We start from the raw sequence: 19,525 nt of genomic DNA on the forward strand, positions 1-19,525 counted from the left end.
AAGATTTATTTATTATGTATACAACCTTCTGCCTCCATTTATACCCACATGCCAGAGGAGGGCACCAGATCTCTTTACAGATGGTTTGGAGCCACCATGTGGTTGCTGGGAATTGAACTCAGGACCTCTGGAAGAGCAGATAGTGCTCTTAACCACTAAGCCATCTCTCCAGCCCCAGGATAATTATTTCTAAAGCATACAGAAATCAAAACTATATTGAGATTTTTATCTCACAACCATATATTTCGTTTCTTAAGTCTTTGCTGAAAATTAGCTTGGTATTAAAACAATTTTTTTTTAATTGAAATTCACATTTACCCCCCAAAACCTACAAAGCAAAGGCTCACCTAGTTTTCGAGTGCTGGTACCTGGGTACAAGAAAGACTTGGACGCTAGGGGTTCTTGCCGATTAGTATAATTCTTGCGTAAATCCCATACCTTGATTATCCTAAAAACCAAGATAAGTATCTTACAGATTATCTAGACCAGTGATTCTCAATCTTCCTAATGCTGCAACAGTTCCTCATGTGATGCCACCAATCATACAACGATTTCGCTGCTACTTCACGACTGTAATCTTGCTAATGGTATGAATCATGATATAAATATCTGACATGCAGATGGTCTTAGATGACCCCGTGAAAGGTCATTTGACCCCCAAAGGACTCACAACACACAGGTTAAGAACCACCGGTATAAACCTATTCCAACAATTTTATTTATGTGAGTGTGAAATGACTTTTAATCTGTCTTCTTGGGCACACTGCCCAGCTGCACGGAGGACATCTCACTGGTAATTCAACTTAACTGTCTCATGCTATTGTTTGCAACGTCAAGCTCACAGCTTGCACAAAACGGAAACAGATGTGATCTGACCCAGTGATGAGTCATTGGCACTTACTCCAGGGTAGTGGGAAAAGGAAAATGGAGTTAGATGCCGATTGTCGCTGTTTCATTGTTCTTCTAGAAAAAAAACTTCCTAAGTCTTTAACACTCTGCACATATCCCCTGAAATGCAGGGTGCATACTCCTATGCCCTCTTTCTGCACATAACTCCTTAACTAAACACTTTTTCCTGTGAAAGGGGAAAATGCTTTTCATTTCACCCACTGGGGTAACTGTCTTCATCCTTATTCCTATTTTGTGGGTAATCAGAAATTATACACTTGTCATAAAACGGCAGCATCTTTAGAAATAAACAGCAAACTTTCATATTAATTCACAGACACAGAGGTAACTTTAGGTAACTCCCCATTCTTGCTTAAGAACTTGGTTCATGTAAGGATTTTAATGACCACAAGAAATAATAGAAGTATTAATTAGTAAGACATTTTAAATCAAAATCTTGAAAGAACCAGGTGGCGGTGCACACCTTTAATCCCAGCACTCAGGAGGCAAAGCAGGCAGATCTATTAGTTCAAAGTCAGCCTAGTCTACAAAACGAGTGACAGGACAGTCAGTTAAGGCTACAGAGAAACCCTGTCTAGAAAAAACCCAAAACCAAATAAAACCAACCTGGAATATAATAATGCATTTGGAAATATAATTGGCAAAGAGGTACACTTTAAAGAGTTCCCGCACATAAATAACCTGTTTTCTACAGGACTTGGCAGAAGAGAAATGAATAAGCACTACAGACTTACTTGGCCATCAAAATTGAGATCATAGATAAGCATATAGAGACAGGTCTTAAGTGTACATTAAAAGACAAGCAAGCTTTCACCACCCCCCAGCAGCAAACATTGTCCCTATGTGCTAAGCACAGCCCACAAATTACCACAATTATTTGAGGAGTTCTGGTCGTTTATTTTCTACTGTGACCTGTAAACTTCTTCCCAACTACAGCACCCACAATGTTGAAAGAAAGGCACATATATAATCAGTTTAATGAGACTAGGTACTACAGCAGCTCTCAAAAGGCACTGGGGAAAAAGAAGAAATAGTCTCTTACCCATCCACGGCTCCTGCTGAGACTAATGTGTTCTCATCCTGGAAGAGGACCACAGTAACACTCTGCTGGGAATCCTAATAGCACAAGAGAGAAAAAGAAGGAAATTCTGTTTTGGTCATCACAGCTTTCACCAGTTTGAGAACAAGGTACTTAAAATTAGCCTCCCTGAAGCTGCTGTGAGATTGTGTCTTCTAGAAATGTCAGGAAGCCTCACTGTGAAGCATACCTTTACAATAAATATGACTGCCTAAAGAAGACCCCAAGCACAACACTACCAGACAGGCTAAAATGGAAGGAGGAAATTTCACAGGGCCCCACACATAGACAAAGAACCGCAGGCAAGTAAGGAATGCTGAACGTAGGAGAAAGTCTCTCCTAGGAAGGGCTCCTCTTCACAGTTATTAATACCATGCAGACAGCCCTGAAATCACAAACGCTAAACAAACCCAATAGGTTATACTTAAATATATTTAGGTATGTATGTATGTGTATATATATGGAGCAATAACAAAGACAAGGAAGCCATGATTTTGAGGGAGATCAGGGAGGAGTAGGGGAAGTAAAAGGAAGTGGAAAAAGGATGTCATAATTAAAACAAAAACAAAAAAAGGAAACATGCCTTTAATCCCATTGGGAGACAGAGGCAGGCAGATATCTTTTGAGCTTGAGGCCCACCTGTCTACACAGCCAGGGCAATGTAGAGATCCTGTCTCAAAAAACAAAAACCACAAAAACAACCTTCACCAAACAAACCACACCCACATGTTCCCTAGGTTGGTAAGATGGTTCATGGGTAAAGGCAGCTGCTTCCAAGCCTGAAGAACTGAGTTCAATACTCAGAATCCACATGGTACAGGAGAACTGGCTCCTCTGATCTCTCCGTGCAAGCCATTTGTTCCATGTGCAGGGAAGGTGCAGGTTAGGAGAGCCTTATCTCCAAAGGGCCACTGCCCCACAAGTTCTCTTGCAGTCAATCCAATCAAGGATGCAGCCTTCAGTCATAATAGTATAGCAGTTACACTTTTCGATAAGTATTTATTCAGACCTTACGTACCAGGAACATCAGAAAACTGCATTAATGAAATCAACGGCCACCTCCTTTTCTAGAAAAAAGATGTACCACGGGCATGGCTTGAGCTTCTGTCTACTTCATACTTTGTAACAGTGTCAGGCTATAAGATGATCATATTTGCAGGCATGTATGAGCCATCTAAGACAAAAAAGCCAAGCTGCTGCAGGGGGCTGGGGGGTCTTATAAGCTGAACTTGACTTCCCACACATGCCTGTAGCTGCCCTCAATGCTGTAAGAAGCACCAGTCATCTTCCAAAGCATGGCAGTTCCCCCACCCCAACACTACCAGCTCCTGAGTGACTGTGAGTCACTCTTCCTAGGCTACATCCAGGGAACTGGGAAGACCCAGGTAGCCCAGAGTAAATAAGAGAGCTGCAGGCCATTCTCAGAACAATGGGAGACATGAGACCTGCATACTCTGCAGGGAGCAAGAATGCCAGCAAAGACTGAAATAAGGCGTCATGCATGCCAAGGACTGGCTCTGGGTGGCTGAATCAATGTTAGTCAGCCTGCTTGTTAGTTCTGAGAGCCAGGGTACAGCCCCCGCTCCCGGGTGACAAGTCACTCACTTCCTCTGGTTTATTAAGCACTGAACCTACATCCTCAAGATTGGGGAAAAAATCTTGCAGTTACTTAAGATGTTCATTTTAAGTAGTTAGCAATGACTCAATTTGTTTTCATTTTTTAACCATTGTTTTAGAGCAGTGGTCCCCAACCTTCCTAACGCTGTGACCCTTTAATACAGTTCTCCTCATGTGAGCATAACATTATTTTCGTTGCTAATTCATAGCAGTACTGGGAAATGCTATGCTACTGAAGCCATGTACCTCATATTCCAGGCCAGCTGAAGCATATACAACAATAAACCCTAGTTATATATATCCTTCTCTAAACCTTACCACAGAAGGAGCAAGTCCTTTTGAATTCTGTTTCTTCTTGGGTTTTGAAGGGGTTTGCTTGTCTGTAGTATTGTGAGCTCCACTGATCTGATTCACTTGTCTATAAAATCCATCTGAAAGGTTCCAAGGAAATTGATTTTAATGTTTTCTAATTTCAAACAGAACATAACATTTGAACATTTTTACACAGGATCTTAAAAATTTGGTTAACTAGTAAAATATAAAACAGTTAATTAAACCACGGAGACAGGTAAAAAACAAAAGTGGAGGCAAGGCTTAGTGAGGAAGCAGATACGAACACCAGAGCACAGACTTAGTTTATGTATTATAAACTAGTCTATGTATTATAATGGAAGACACATATCATCTACTTGTTAATATCCATATCATATATAACATGAAGAATGGACCCTAATGCAAATTATGGATTTGGGGTGATCAAGTGTCAATAAACATTTACCAGCTGAAAAATCTACGACCAACTGCATGTAGGGTGCTGATACTGCGAAGGCTGTGTATGTACAGGTGTTGAGCACTTCAATGTTGCTATGAAGCAAAAACTGCTCCACAAAATAGCTTATTAATATTTTTAAATCAATATGTAAACTAGCAGTAAGCACATCAATGACCACATGCTTTACACCACCACAGCACAATACACGCTTTAATTTCATCCACTTCTTTAAAACTAAAAGGGAAAATGTATTTTTTAGTGAAGGGTGAGGGAGGGGAATATCGCATGGTGTCAGAGGACAACCTGAGGGACTTTGTTCTCTCCTTCTACCATAGGAGAACTCAACTCAGGTAGTCAGGCTTTGAGGACAAGCACCTTTATTTGATGAGGTGTTTTGCCAGCCCCAAAATGAAAATTAAAAACAAACAAAACACCCTAAGCAAACCTTTATCCAGTGAACCTATGCATTAGTAGTTTCAATTCTATCAATAATTTAGGCAAATTGAATTATAATTCAGAGACAATATTAAGATTAAAAACACAAGTTTCAGGACAGCTAGAACTGTTACACAGGGAAACCCCGTCTCAAAAAAAAAAAGCAACAACAGCAAAACAAACAAACAAAACAAAAACAAAAAAAGTAAGTTACTAGCTTTGTAATAATTATCATCTTGAGATTTGAGCAATTAGCAGAACATTAGGACTGTGAACACAGTGCCCCCTGCTGGTGTCCTATGAGAACACTGACATTGCCATTCTATTGTGAGCATCTTATTATGTTACTAAGCATAGTGATACCACATTCATCAGAACCAATAGAAACTAACCTTTTTTGTTGCACCTTGTGTCCCAGATCATAATGTTGCCATCTCTCCCACCTGTACAGAATACGGCTGTGGGAAAAAGAGTTCATCAAGATGTTGGCAAAACTAGTCAAAGACATATTTCCATTTAAATTTCTCCAAAAGTCCTGTATTTGGCACTACAGCGTCTAGTAAAATGACCAAGCAATTGTTAACACAGAGGAGAGCTCACTACCTTACGTAATATAAACTATGCTATATGTTTTTCACACATTATCTTGATTTTTTTCTGTCAATCTAGTAGGTGGGCATTACTCTTCCTATTTTACAGATGAGAAATGGGCAGAGAAAAGGTAATTCCTAGAAGTATTCTTGGCAGCACGACTGTAAAGCCCATACTCCAGTTTGGCAAGTGTACTGTCCAAGCATGAGAATATGCAGTATCATGCCATCTGTAAAAGGACCGCTCTGGGCACGGAAGGACACACTGGGATGGAACAGAACATAGAGCTGACATCTATTTGTAAGGTTTTATTTCTTAAGTAAAAGTGAAAGTTAGGTGCATGGCTTCAGTAGCATAGTATTCACCCAGTATACACAAGACCCTAGGTTCGGTGCAAAATGTGTGTATAAATAAAAAAATCAAAAAGAAATTCTGCTTCTTATATGGGAAAGTAAGCATTTAACCAACTGACTCAACTATAATAGCTATAAATTGAACAAAGTACCAAAATAGCATGAGAGCTTTGTAGATAATGAACAAAAATACATAATTTTGTAGGAATTAACTAAATCAAGTGACTAGACCACAGCAAATGAGTCTGCCTTCCTTTGGAGGTGGCGAGGGCTCTGTCACAGGAAGAGCTGCTGGAGTAGGAGGCTGGAGACTTCTGTCTCCAGACTCAGTGGCGTCTCTGGATGACGTGATTGAGGTTGACAAACTAAACGAGTCACTGCCCTCCTGTATCAATAATGTGCAGCTCTCAATAAACTAAAAAACTGTTTAAATAAGCAAATTCTAAGGTATGCGATACAGTTTCCAGCCAGGTAAATGTGGTGTCCGCCCTCATCAAAGCAGCTCCTTTTTGCAGCAGATGCAAACTATTTAGACCATAGCTATCTGAAATGCTGTGTGCCCACTTCAACGGGCACACCTATAGCATAGCCCTGCACACAAGTCTAGTGAACACGACAGAGCTGGAGTGTCAAAGACTCTAAGGGCCAGACAAGCACAACAGCTGCTTTGAGACAGCGTCTTCAAGATATAATGGCTGCTGCACCTTTGAAATCTCAACAATGTGGCTGCCTAATCAAGGACCACAGGACAGTACCAGCCAACAAGAAGCATGGGTTAGAGGAAATTTCACAAGACTTCATTCTTAGATGAAGACTACAGGAAATCAATGGTTGCAGAGAGAGGGAAATAAATTTCTCTATGGACTAGCCCCTGATAAGTTTTTAATCCCAGTGGTCATTCTTAAATACATGTATATACAATACAAGCAACTCTCAAAGGACTCAGTAGGTTGTACTGCACCTACTGTCAGGTCCAAAGGAAACTCCCCTACCCCCAAATCCAACAGGAAGGACTAATGGCTGTCTGTGGTGTTATTAGCATGCGAAAGCCCATGCTGGCCTCCTCTTATACATTTCAGTCCATGATAGCATTCTAGCTCTTCTTACCTCCTCTACCCTAAACTTCCCCAGCGCAGGGGTTTCCTCCCACCCCCAGCTCCTCATTCTCCTTATATACCTGCTATTTCAGCTACGCTATCTCTGTCCACCCTCCTCTTACTTCACCTCTCCCTCTATCTCTGCTCTTGTGTCTCTGGTCATGTTGAGTCTACTACTTTCTCTGTTCTAGACTCTTCCAGAAGTCTCTCTGGCTGTTCTCTCTCCTATGTAGAATAAAGCCTACTCCTTAACCATACCACAAAGCGGTCATATAGCCAGTTTGTACATATGGCCCACTTTCCTAGTCAACCAAAGTTCAAATTTATAGTTTTTTTTTTTTTTTTTTTTTTTTTTACTTTTGGGTCTTGTCTCCAAATGGCTATAAGTTTTATCATACTCGTGATTAATAATGAGGAAATCAAGAAACAAAATTGTCGGGAGGGTTGCCTATAATCAAGCAGAAATTGACTGTAAGATCAGCAGTGACCACACAGCTACAGAAACCTGACAAATACATACACATATGTGCATGCAAAAATAATTTAAAAGATCATAAATTTGAGAAGGTGGAGTTATATGGGAAGAGTCGGAGGGGAAGGGGTAGAAATGATGTAATAAATGTAGTACTCATTTATTTTGAGAATTTCATAATTGATGAAATTCTCAAAATAAGTTTAAATTAAAAAGCTTTAAAAAACATTCCTCAACTTTAGCTGTGCAAGGTCCTAAATCCGTGATGAGGTCTTAAAAAAAAAAAAAACCACCTGGCTCACTTCCAGGAGATTACCCTTTAATAATTAGCATGTTTAAAAAACCTGAAAAACCATGGGATAAAACCGGACTCTCTGAATATGGCGGACAATGAGGGCTGCTGAGAAGCCAAGGACAATGCCACTGGGTTTTGATCCTACTTCATGTTCTGGCTTTGTGGGAGCCTAGCCAGTTTGGATGTCCACCTTCCTAGACCAGGATGGAGCGGGGAGGACTTTGGACTTTCCACAGGGCAGGGAACCCTGACTGCCCCTCAGACTGGAGAGGGAGGGGGAGAGGAGTGGGGGGGAGGGGGAGAGGAGAGGGAGGAGGGGGGAAAAGGGAGACGGGGAGAGAAATGGGAGGCGGGGAGGGGGCGGAAATCTTTTTTTTTTCAATAAAAAAATTATGTTTAAAAAAAAAAAAAAACCTTCAGCTAACCAATGTTCACTGGTTGAGAATCACCGACTTAGGGTGAGGAACTGGCTTCAAACTAAAGAAATGAGAAAGGTTCAAATATATACAAACTTTTAGAAGACTTAGTAATAAGTTTAGTTAATTTTAATTATCTACCAGAAATTCTAACGCTATCTTCTGTCTGGCCAAACAAAGTAAGTGTACATATGTCTCATTTACCAATCTTTAGAAGGTAGCATCCAGGGGAGACAAATTTCATTAGTATCATCATGTCCAGGTAGGATCACCTGCATCCTGTTCATTTAAGATTGAATGACTGGGCCAAGGAACTTTTCTACTACACTACTATAAAACTTAAAAAACAAAACAAATTCCATTCAAAATCTCTACTGGGCATTTATAGTTTCCAGGTTTTAAAAAGTGAGTTCACACCTCACCTTTTAATGTTCACAATTACTTTCATTAATTAAATGATATGAAATACTAACCAAACTGAATTAAGAAATGAAGACCCTATCAAAATGACATCGCAAAGTCTAAAAAAAAATGTTAGCTATAAGTCATTATGTGCAGGCTACCACCTAACCTGTTCCACTGACCAAACTACGGGAACTTGTGGGCAGTTTCCAACTAGGCTAACTCATATAGTAGCAGTCAGGAGAGAAGCCCATTAGCTCCATGTACAACCCAATGTCTTTTCTTTTATATGACACTGGCATACACTTATTCACATGTACACTTTTAAAAAATAAGCAAAGGCACTGAAAGATATGGTGCTTCCCTTTCTTGCTCTGTAGACCAGGCTGCCCTTGAACTCACAGAGATCCACCTGCCTCTGCCTCCTGAGTGCTGGGATTAAAGGCATGCGCCACCACTGCCTGGCTGAAGACGGGATTTTTAACTTCACACTACATGTTAATGAAAAGTTATGTGGCTACTGAAACTCATGACATACACCAACTCTTCAGAATTTCAGCTTAATAGCAACTACAGCAGAATAAAGAAGCTTTGTGAACTGGGAGCAATGGTGCATGCCTGTAATACTAACTTGGCAGGCTGAGGTGGGGGCATCACAAGGTTCTGGGTAGTCTGAGACTCTGTCTCAAGAAAATAATACAAAAAATTTAACTTTGCCCAAACCCAACTCAATAGCTCAGCTTAATATTCCTGAATATAAATGAAAATATTCCTTAAAAAAAAAAAAAAGGGTATTTTGCCAAGCACAATAGCATATGCCTTTAATACCAGTATGCAGGAGGCAGAAGCAAAGGAATTACAGGCCAGGCTGTTTACATAGTAAGGTCTTCATGGCTACATAGTAAGACCCTATCTCAAAAAACTCAAATATTTAACAATAATACTATCTTATCCATCTTCAAAGTTGGCCATAGGGGGAAAAAAAATCAAAATTGCTTTAAGACTTTTTAACTTCCTAGGACAAGCAGGAGAAAACGCCTAAGAATGGAAACAAGGGGCTGGAGCGGGCTCAGAAGTTAAGAGCGCTGCTTTTCCAGAGGACTTGGGTTTGATTCCCAGCACCTTCTTAGCTCTAGTTCCAGGGGATCCAAGCCCTCTTCCGGTCTCCACAGGCACAGCACACATGCAGTGCAGAGACATAGATGCAGGCAAAACATCCATACACATTAAAAAATAAATGAAAAAAATTTAATGGGCCTTAACCAACTTCATTAAGATTTTTAGTTATACTAAAATCCCCAACCCCTAGCTAGATTAAATAAACAACTTTGACAGGGCAAAGACAGGAAGAACTATGGCACTGTCTCCCCACCTTAAGGAGATAAAATGATAAACAACCTACCTTTTTGAAACTTGGAAAAAGCTACAGACTTGAGGCTGCACTGGTGACCTTTGCATGTTCCCATCAACTCACCAGCTTTTACATCCCAAAATTTGGCTGTCTGATCACCCGCTGCTGTAACCTTCCAAAAAATGATAGAGTTAAGTTGAAGAAAGAAGTCTTTTCTCTGCATCTACTCAGGCCTAATAAAAGTCACTTACAAGTTTAAATTCACCAGGGACCCAGGCCAAGTCAAAGACAGCATTCCAGTGAGCCATCCATTCTAAACAAAGAAAATATAAGTGTGACATATCCAGACTGTGTGCTATGACAGTGATACCAACAGAAGTTTAAACACCTTCAAGTGTTAATGATAAGACAGTGGCTAGTACTCTACTGTCAATGGACCAAAGTGCATTATGGAGTCATAGATATCACACATCTCCCCGATACATGTGAGAGCTGCCATCTAAAGCCACTGAAACTGGGGAGAGGGCTCAGGTAGTAAAGCCCGAGTTCAGATCCCAGCACCCACACAGTATAATAAAACTAATGACCTCCAGTTCAATGAAAGACCTTGTCTCAAAAAAAAGGGCAGACTACTACAGGCAAACATGTAACTCCAACCTCTGGCCTCCAACTCAAGTAAACATGGCATGCATTTACTCAAAGCCCTCCCTGATATAAATAACTGTCTGAGTAATAGAAGCATTCTCTAAAGTTGAATCTTCTCAAATACTCCCTAGGCCTAAACCTTCAAGTCCTAACAAGGAAATAACTTTAGTCGGACATTCAAGGTGTGCATGTTCTCACCCCTCCTCCTGTGGAGGAACTTATGGCTCACTGATCTTACATGTGCATGTATTCCACCCAAGCCGGACCACCATCTTAATACTGTGTCCTAAGTTCACTACATCTACATTAATAGTAATTTACCAAAGGCTTTATGAATTAAAAATGTCAAAACTTAAGAGACTTACCTTTGAAGCATGTCTTTTTGCTAGTTTGTGACTCTGTGTTATATAACCTGACGAAGCCTTCTTCATTGGCAACTGCTAATATATGCTCCATACCGGGAGCTGAATAGAAAAAAAGAACACACGACGAGTTTCCAAATGAGCACAAATGTATTTAATGATTCAAAACAGGGTTGGAGAGATGGCTTAGAGGTCAAGAGCATTTGTTGCTCTTACAGTGAACTGGGATTTGAGTCCCACATATACATGGCAGGTCACAATTGTGTGTAACTCCAGTTCCTAGGGATCCAAGGCCTTCTTCTGGCCTCTGTGGTGCACAGACATACACACACATTAAAAACAAACAAACAAAAAACAACTAAAAAACCATCAAAATTGTCTCCAGATATTCTGACTTAAAAAGAGCTAAATCAAGAGTGGTACTGGCCAATGGCAAAGAAAAGTAAGACACAGACCACCAGCTGATCAAGCCTGCTGGTGGAGTTTCCCTTTTATAAACCATATTAAACTATAAGACTGGAGATAAGAATGTCTATTTCTGCTCACATTTTTTTTTTTTTTTTGGTTTTTCGAGACAGGGTTTCTCTGTGGTTTTTAAGATGACTGAAAAACTCTTTCATTTTAAAAACCTCTACCATATAAACCACAGTTGAACACTTAGAATAATTTTAATATCTATCAAAGTTATTTTTTTCTAAGTGTATTTTCCCTCTAAGTAGGAAAATAAGTTCTGCTCCGGTTTGGCGCAGTCACTCCCTTACCTGTAGAGAAAGCACATCCAAAAGGAGGGACAGGAGCCCCTGTTTCTCCATACGATGTGTGCTCGTCACTACAGCTGCACTGGTAGCCACTTAGAAGGGACTGCAGAGGGTGATGTGAAGACCCTAAAACAAGACAGCTCCGTAAGAATGAAAATGTAAACACGTTTTAGCATTTCCCACGAATCTGGAGAAAAGTGTTGTTAGTTCTGTGGCCTGTCTTTTGAGGCATGAAGTTGCAATGATCCTGTTTCTGCCTCTCAAATGAGCTACCATACTTGGCTAAATATTCGTTCATATAGAACTTTACATATTTAACTTAGATCCACTCACTATCTATGACTCTCCAAGAAAAAAAAGGGGGGGTTAATCAAAGCAAACTCTAACTTCTGTGGAGGCCAATTAGGTTAGAGTGTGTGTGTGTGTGTGTGTGTGTGTGTGTGTGTGTGTGTATGTACAGGTTTTCTGAGTCAGAGTCTCACTACGCAGAGCTCTGGCTGTCCTTGAACTCATAATGTAACCTACGGCTTGTCTTGAACTCACAGAGATCCATCTGCCTCTGACTCCCAAGTGCTGGGATTAAAGGTGTGGCCACCAGTTTGGTTTTATCACCTTAAATGTAGAAAATTAGTTATGATTATCACCAGTGCCCTTGTACATTAAAGAGACCTGACTTGTAGCAAAGAAACAGCCAAAACATTACCAATTAAATTGTAAAGCATTAACAATTAAACTGTTACTCCTTCCACAACAAGTCCATTTTGAGTCTCTAATGAGAAACTCTCAAATAAATAGAAATCATATAAATCAACATTCACAGGGTTACTGTATCAACCTGCCTACTGTAGTTAGTACTATATTCGCTAGTAATTTACCTTCTTTTTCCCTAAGAGTGAATTCTAGAATCCTATAATTCTAACAGGAACCCACTCATAGTATCTTAATATATGTGAGAATGACTTAAAAGAAGCAAGGTCAGGGAGGCTTTGGAAAATGACTTAAATTTTCATTTCATTCAGAAAGAAAGCAAGTTTCTAATGTACATCACGATCCTAAAATAGTAAGTCATTATCCAAAATTTAGTTTATATTAATATGTAAGTTGGTTCATTTTAAGTATACAAAGGTTGAATATTCCTTTTGTTCTCTGACTAGTTTATCTTTTTACTTCCTTTTTATTTATTCAATCTGTCTTTCACATCATGCATCTTGATTCCATTCATTTCTCCGTCCCTTCGCATCTGCCCTTTGCCCCTGCAATGCTCCCCAAAATTAAAACAAAATTTAAAAGAAAAAGAGGAAAAAAACCTAACAATCTTGTCATGGAAGCCGCAGTATGTATGACACAGGGAGTCACACAGTAAACCCTTTTGTCCATATATCTTTACTTGTAAGTGTACACTGTAAAGAGTCACTGGTCTGGTTTGAGGCCTCTGATGCTCGGCACTCATTGAGACGCCTTGGATACCCTGCTGTTGCCCTGTATTGCGGAGATCCTGAGCTTTGGGTCTGCAGACTGCTCCAGCAGACCACTTCTCCGTCCTCATCACCAAGTTAGTTCTCCAGCATCGCCCTGGCTAGTTCACCCTGACAGCAATGAGTGAGGGGCAGGGCCGGTTCTTCTGCATTCATGTCCTCAGGGTTGGCTCTGTTGAATGTTCTTATCCAAAATACTTGAGGACAAGAAATGTTTCAGATTTGCATAGATTTTACTGCTCGGGCCCCTTGAAGCTCTGGAACGTATTAGCAGTCAAAAACTTTGATATTTTGTTTTCTTTGTGTAGTTCATGTCTGTCCTCAAACTCAGAGATGCACATGTCTGTACCTCCTGAGTGCTGCAGAGATTAAAGGTGTGCACCACTACCGCCCATTCCATGGTCAGCATCAGTAAGAGAAACATTTATTCAAAAAGTAATTAGTAACTAAGGAGCTGAGAAGTTGAGACCACTGCAAATGCTAAACTCCCATCTTAGGGCATTGCCAATTCTCACATTTTTCTTTATTTAAAAATGTGTAATGGACACCCAGAAAATTGTAGATCTTGAGACATGCTGCAAGGTCTAAGATGGGGACATATGACTGCCTTCCTTTGCACAGCAGAAGGATATGATAAAGTGACGAGAGAGGGAACTCTTCTCACAGAGAAGACAGCTTAGCCCAGCAGGACCTCAGCCAAATCTAGTCTGAGAAGGAATGAGCAGAAAGTAGAAAAGGAACTTAAACTAGATTTAATAATTATGGGGACATTGCTCCATAATTTTAACAACAAATATCATTGTAAATAATTTGTGAAAGACCACAAAAAGAATGTTAGGTACACAAATACCTATCTAAAAGAGTAAATTGGGGGGCTGGAGAGATGGCTCAGTGGTTAAGAGAGTTGCCTGCTCTTCCGAAGGTCCTGAGTTCAATTCCCAGCAACCACATGGTGGCTCACAACCATCTGTAAAGAGGTCTGGCGCCCTCTTCTGGCCTTTAGGCATACAGACAGGATATTGTATACATAATAAATAAATAAATAAATATTAAAAAAAACCTTTAAAAAATAAGAGTAAATTGGAAATTTTCCTAAAGAAATGTACACGCACGCAGTGTAGGATTTTTAGAGTCTAATGGCTACAACACACAAATTCAAAAGGAAACCAAGTAAAACGGCAGCTACAATATGCTCTGGAACTTCACAATTACGCTAACCCATCAAATCTGCCTCTTTACCTGCACTAATGTTCAAGCAACAAGAGGCTAAAGTGACTCTTGAGTTTCCGCCATCCCTCTGCAGCTCCCCACAAACAGGAACCTGTAGTGTTGCCCCGCCCCCACACTCATCTGGAAAAGCCCATTCCTTCCTCAATGGAAAGCTGACAGGGCCATACAAGAAATACAAGAAATAAGGCCTCTTGTTTCCAGAGGGTCACCACCCTGACATTCCACAGCTTCCACACAGCATCATTTCCAAAACCTGGGAGGGTGGGGAACTCCCTTTCCTGGCACCTTTGTCTCTTCCCCTTATGTTCTTATAAAGGAAGGTGGTCTCACATCTGCGTCATACACACCTTGCATTGTCGCAAGATAGACTTCTAAGTGTCCATGACATATTTTTAAATAACAATTAGTGACATCTTAATCATGAGACAATCGATATAAGACATATATCTTTAAAAGATGCGTTTTTCAATAAATTTTTGCTTTTTGCTTAAAACATCGTAAAACGTTATTTAGCTTCTAACAATTGCCTACTGTTAGTATCTATGGTGATAATTCATACCAATGGAAACATTCAGGACTCACTAGGAATAAAACCACAGAAAAAAGCACTTTACTGGTTTTTTGATGGGGGTATGAAAGGGTGATAAGAACTTTTCAAGGTAGTGGAACACACTAGGGAGGCAGAGGCAGGCAGATCTCTTGAGTTCAAGGCCAGCCTGGTCTACAAGAGCTAGTTGCAGGACAGGCTCCAAAGTTTCTTGAAGAACAAAAACAAACACACACACATAAAAAAAAAAAACTTTTCAAGGACACATTACAATAGGATAAATTGGGGGGGGGGGTGGAAGAAATAAATTCAGAAGAAAATACAACCATGTAGTCAGAGTCTGTTCACATTTACTAGAACACACCACCAAGTTGCTGTGCTCTTTATAGTACCAGGTGCAGTTAAAGTTTATGAGCATTTTAAATCTCAAGATGCTAACATTCAAAATAAGATTAGAAATCACACCTTTTTTGTGTTTAAGATTACACTAAAAACCTTTAGATGTGATTTAAAATCCACAAGAGTAATCATATTTCCATTTTACAAACATAAGTGGAGAAAGGAAATAAAAGCACATTTTGGAGGCTTGTTATAATACAGAGAGCAAAGTGTCAAGGTTCAGTCTAAAAAAATGGACGGTGAAAACGGGACAGGCTCAGGATGTGTGGATGGTGAAAAGGAGAGTTTCAAGCAAGCTTAGGGGAAACTCTTTGAACATGTAGTAGTAAGGAAAATGGAGTCTTTGAGTGACTCCCAAGCTTTGGCTGGGGATATTAGTTTAAAATAATATCACTCCCCAAAGTAGGTAACAGGTTTTAGGGAAAAGCCAACTCAGTTTGGGGCACTAAGATGTTTGTTTGAAAAAAATCAACCCACACAGTTTTTAAAAAAGTTAATCTAAAATACAGGGAACGTGAGCGTGGGGGCTGCAGCAGAATCCCGAGGTGTGGGAGAAGGCTGAAGGGACAGTGGTGGCACAGCGGCATGGAGGAGGAGGAGGTAACAACACATCAACTCTGCTGCCTACTGCTGAACGAGTATTTGTGAAGAGGAGAAAAGTGGACAGAGAAAATGTACCACAAAGAAAGTCTGAATAGCCTTCCTAGTCACATAAAAAGAAGGCGGCATTGAAACTCTAAAGACAGCTCACAGCCATTGTGTAGGGCGGCCATTCCCAACACAGGGAAAAGTCACTTGCGCGAAGTCCTAGGAAGAAAGAGAGGCAGAGCCTAACTACGGGGGTGTCCAGGGAAGAAGGACGAATAAAAAGTTTCTGATGGAAGCAGGACGTTAAGGACCTTTTCATCTTCTCAACATTGCTTTCTTAGGCCCACTTCAAAGATTTAGTTTAAGGACACATTGCGTCTGATTGCTGAAGTTCTGTACGACTGCCTTAAGAACTGTAGGAAATGAGCTTTCTATGCGCTAACACGAGAATATGGCCGAATTCCACCGTGGAGTAAAAAAACAAATTTAATCCCATTTCTGGATCTACCGCGTGCACCAAAAAAAAACCCATCTGGGACAATACCCTTCAGTCTGCTACCCCGGGTCACCTCGTGGGTGTGGCTACGGGCATCTTTTATTCCGGAGTTTAGAACTTTTTGTACCTCGCAGAGATGGGACGAGGGGGGGGGGGGACTTTGGGTCTGGAAAAGCAGACGTCGCGTCTCCTCCGCTCGACTGAGTTCCCCAATAGGGGGCCATGCGAGCTGGAGCCTGATCGGACTTGCAGGGAGCACTCAGGCTCTGCAGGGACCGCTGCACGGCGCTGGCCCAGGGCGCCCCCCGCCCCCGTCTGCCCCGTGCACGCGCGCGAAATTGACGTCAGCAGCCAGGGGGCCCGGGAGGCCCGATCACCCAAACCGTCCTGACTTCGGCCTCCGCACCGATTTCAACGAGCTCGCCCGCGGTGAGGAACGTCCACAGGGGACCAGGACACCGTCTTCTTCGGCGGCCCTCGCTCCCCCGGGCTCGCTCTCGCCGCGGGAGACCTCGAGGCCCAAGGTGGGCAGCGATCCAAGGGGGAGCGCCCGGGGGAGGTGATTCCCGCCGCGCCGAGCGAGCGGTCGGCCGGCGGCCGTTGGGACCGTTACTCACCGTTCCTCAGGACGCCGAATTGCGGCTGGCGCAGCACCGAGTTGAAGAGCATCTGGCCCTGAGGAGAAGGCTCCGCCGAGGGAAACGCCGAGAAGATCGCCCCCGAGTCCCACACGAGCCGCCGCTGGCAGCCTCTGCACCGCGACCCGTTTTTTGCCTCCAACTCCCGCCACTGGAAACCCCGGCCGCCAAACTCCGCGCCAAACTGACGTCACGCCCTCCGATTGGCTCTCGCCGCCGCGTCCTGGCGCCTCGGAGCCCCCGCCCCCTCCGAGGCCCCGCCTCCTCCTCGCTCGGCCGCGGGAACCCAGGGTTCAGGAGCTCCCTGAGCGCCTGCGCGGGGGGCCCCACCGAGGCGCTGGCGAACCGCGGGGCGACTGGGGCGCATGCGTACACTGCCTGACGGCGCGCGGAGGGGGAGGGGGAAAAAAATCCGCGAGACCGCGGCGGGGGAAGATGGCGGTGCCGGGGCAGAGTTTGCGATCTTGGTGACGAGGCGAGTCGGGCAACTCTTCCGGTCATGGCGTCAAACTCAACCAAGTCTTTTCTGGCTGACGCCGGCTACGGCGAGCAGGAGCTGGACGCTAACTCTGCTCTCATGGAGCTGGACAAAGGTAGGGGCAGGAGCGGGCGGAGCGTCGGCGGGGGGACGTGGCGCCACCCCGCGGCGGCGGCAGGAGACGCCCGAAGGGCGCGTGCGCTGATGTGCGGGGCGGGAAGCGCGGCGGCGCCTGCAGGGCTGCTGGATTGGCCTGGCACAGCTGTACCCGTGCCAGCGAGGACGCTTTTGACCACTTGGGGGCACAGTCTGCCCATTTCCCAAACAGTCAATGAGATCATTTCTACCAGTGATGATTTTTGAGGTGATTTTTAAAAAACGTCCCCTGGAGATGAGGTCTTCATCGAGAGAGCCTTAAGAGTTCGTGGAGCGTTTTACAGCGATTTGTTTTGTGTTCCACATCTGGCAAATATGACTGGGTGTTCTCTTTCTCTGCAGACAAGTTCCACGAGTTAGCTTCTCTTGTGCTGGTAGCTAAGAGAAGAAACTTCGGGGTTAGGAGTTAAATTCCAGTTCTGCTAATGTGATTATGGAAAGCGACTTTATTTAGCCTCGAATCACCTGCACGTCTGAGCTGGTAGCAATGTCACTAATATTAAATGTCAGTGGTATGCAAAAGATGCATTTATTAAACGCTGGAGAGGTACGACAAAGGAGGCAAGGGCAGATAGTTATCCATAAAGAACTCAAGTGTCGCCGGGCGGTGGTGGTGCACGCCTTTGATACCAGGCAGAGGCAGGAGGATCTCTCTGAGTTTGAGGCCAGCCTGGTCTACAGAGGGAGTTCCAGGACAGCCAGTGCTACACAGAGAAACCCTGTCTTGAAAAACAACCTGTGTCTAACCTGTGGAGGACTGGACTAGATACTCTGTAAGGATCCGCCCTCAAATCCACGTTAGTCCCTTTGCAGCGCTGTGACTTGAATATGCCTGTTGAACCTTTAGGGATTTTGTGTGGGGCTGCTATAGGTGAGTGTCTCACATTTTGCAACAGGGTCTCATGGAGCGCAGGATGGCCTGGAACTCTATAGTCAAGGATGGCTGTAACTTTTGATCCCTCATTCCTCAATTCCCAAGTGTTCACCACTACCCTTGGTTTATTCAGTGCCAAATACTTCACTAATGGAGCCGTATCCCTGGTCTGTTCTTGGATTCTATTTTTCCCCAGAATCAGGGAGGGGTTTAAGTGTGTAACAGCCCTGGCTGTCCTGGAACCAGGCTGACCTCGAACTCACAGAGATCCGCCTGCCTTTGCCTCTGCCACCGAATGCTGGGAATAAAGGCATACGCCACCACACCCGGTATTATTCCTAGATTTTTAAAGAAAGCCTTTACATTCTTTTGATGTACCAAAAAAAAAAAAAAAGTCACAACTTTCAAATTGGGTGTACATATTCTTGAAACAAAAATTGATATTTTCCTGTTTTTTTGGCTTTTACTCTTACCGAGCTATAGGTCTTTTTGTCTCTAAAACATAAAGTTATAATAGGAACTTTATTCTTTAAATATTATATAATAATTTCCTTCTCAAAAGTATTTTATATCACTTTATTGTAGTTGATCTTGTCCCATGCTAAGAGTAGATAACGTAGAACAGGGATCTGGATGGGGCATGGAAAAAAGAGACATCTAGTGTTACCTCCGAAAAGTGTGCCGTCATGTCAGTGAGGTGGATTATCAGGTAAAACAGCTTGCTGGGCAGGCCTGACCCCCTGACTGAGCTCTGGAACCCGCATGGAAGAACAGAACTGACGCCTGTGAGTTGTCTTCTGCCTGTTGTACTCCTGTGCCTGCAGTCACACATGCCTGTGTGCACAGTAAGAATGAGTTTCAAGTTTGTAGAAAGCTTGCAGGTGCTGGAGGGATGGGTGACTTTTTGAGAGGCCACGCTGCTTTTCCAGGGGACAGAGTTCTGTTCCTGCCTGTAACTCCAGGAAGCTGAAAATGCACATGTATCTCCCACCGCCCCCAGCATACACATAATGAAAATAAGAGTCTTTAAAAGAAAAGACTGAAGTTATACAGGGAAAGTTAATACAGCCTTTTTTATTTTATTTTATTTT

The 19,525-nt window shown here is 42.6% G+C and overlaps 2 protein-coding genes across 2 annotated transcripts in view; one reads left to right on the forward strand and one right to left on the reverse strand.

The window, feature by feature from the left end:
- Dtl (denticleless E3 ubiquitin protein ligase homolog) overlaps positions 1–17,097 on the reverse strand; it is a 37,402-nt gene extending 20,305 nt beyond the window's left edge. The window contains exons 1-9 of the mRNA XM_050148178.1: positions 16,906–17,097; positions 11,557–11,679; positions 10,799–10,897; positions 10,040–10,101; positions 9,840–9,960; positions 5,204–5,269; positions 3,923–4,035; positions 1,952–2,025; positions 348–448 (exon numbers count right to left, since the gene is read on the reverse strand). Of these exons, the coding sequence (XP_050004135.1) occupies positions 348–448; positions 1,952–2,025; positions 3,923–4,035; positions 5,204–5,269; positions 9,840–9,960; positions 10,040–10,101; positions 10,799–10,897; positions 11,557–11,679; positions 16,906–16,957 (811 nt within the window). The 5' untranslated portion in view covers positions 16,958–17,097. The remainder of the gene's footprint in view (positions 1–347; positions 449–1,951; positions 2,026–3,922; positions 4,036–5,203; positions 5,270–9,839; positions 9,961–10,039; positions 10,102–10,798; positions 10,898–11,556; positions 11,680–16,905) is intronic.
- A 194-nt stretch (positions 17,098–17,291) lies between these two features.
- Positions 17,292–19,525, forward strand: part of Ints7 (integrator complex subunit 7) — a 56,810-nt gene continuing 54,576 nt past the window's right edge. The window contains exon 1 of the mRNA XM_050148148.1: positions 17,292–17,519. Within this exon, the coding sequence (XP_050004105.1) occupies positions 17,426–17,519 (94 nt within the window). The 5' untranslated portion in view covers positions 17,292–17,425. The remainder of the gene's footprint in view (positions 17,520–19,525) is intronic.

The sequence above is a fragment of the Alexandromys fortis genome, unplaced genomic scaffold (genome assembly GCF_014885135.2).
Source record: "Alexandromys fortis isolate MF-2015 unplaced genomic scaffold, M_Fortis_MF-2015_v1.1 scaffold_62, whole genome shotgun sequence".
In the NCBI taxonomy this organism is placed as follows: domain Eukaryota; kingdom Metazoa; phylum Chordata; class Mammalia; order Rodentia; family Cricetidae; genus Alexandromys; species Alexandromys fortis.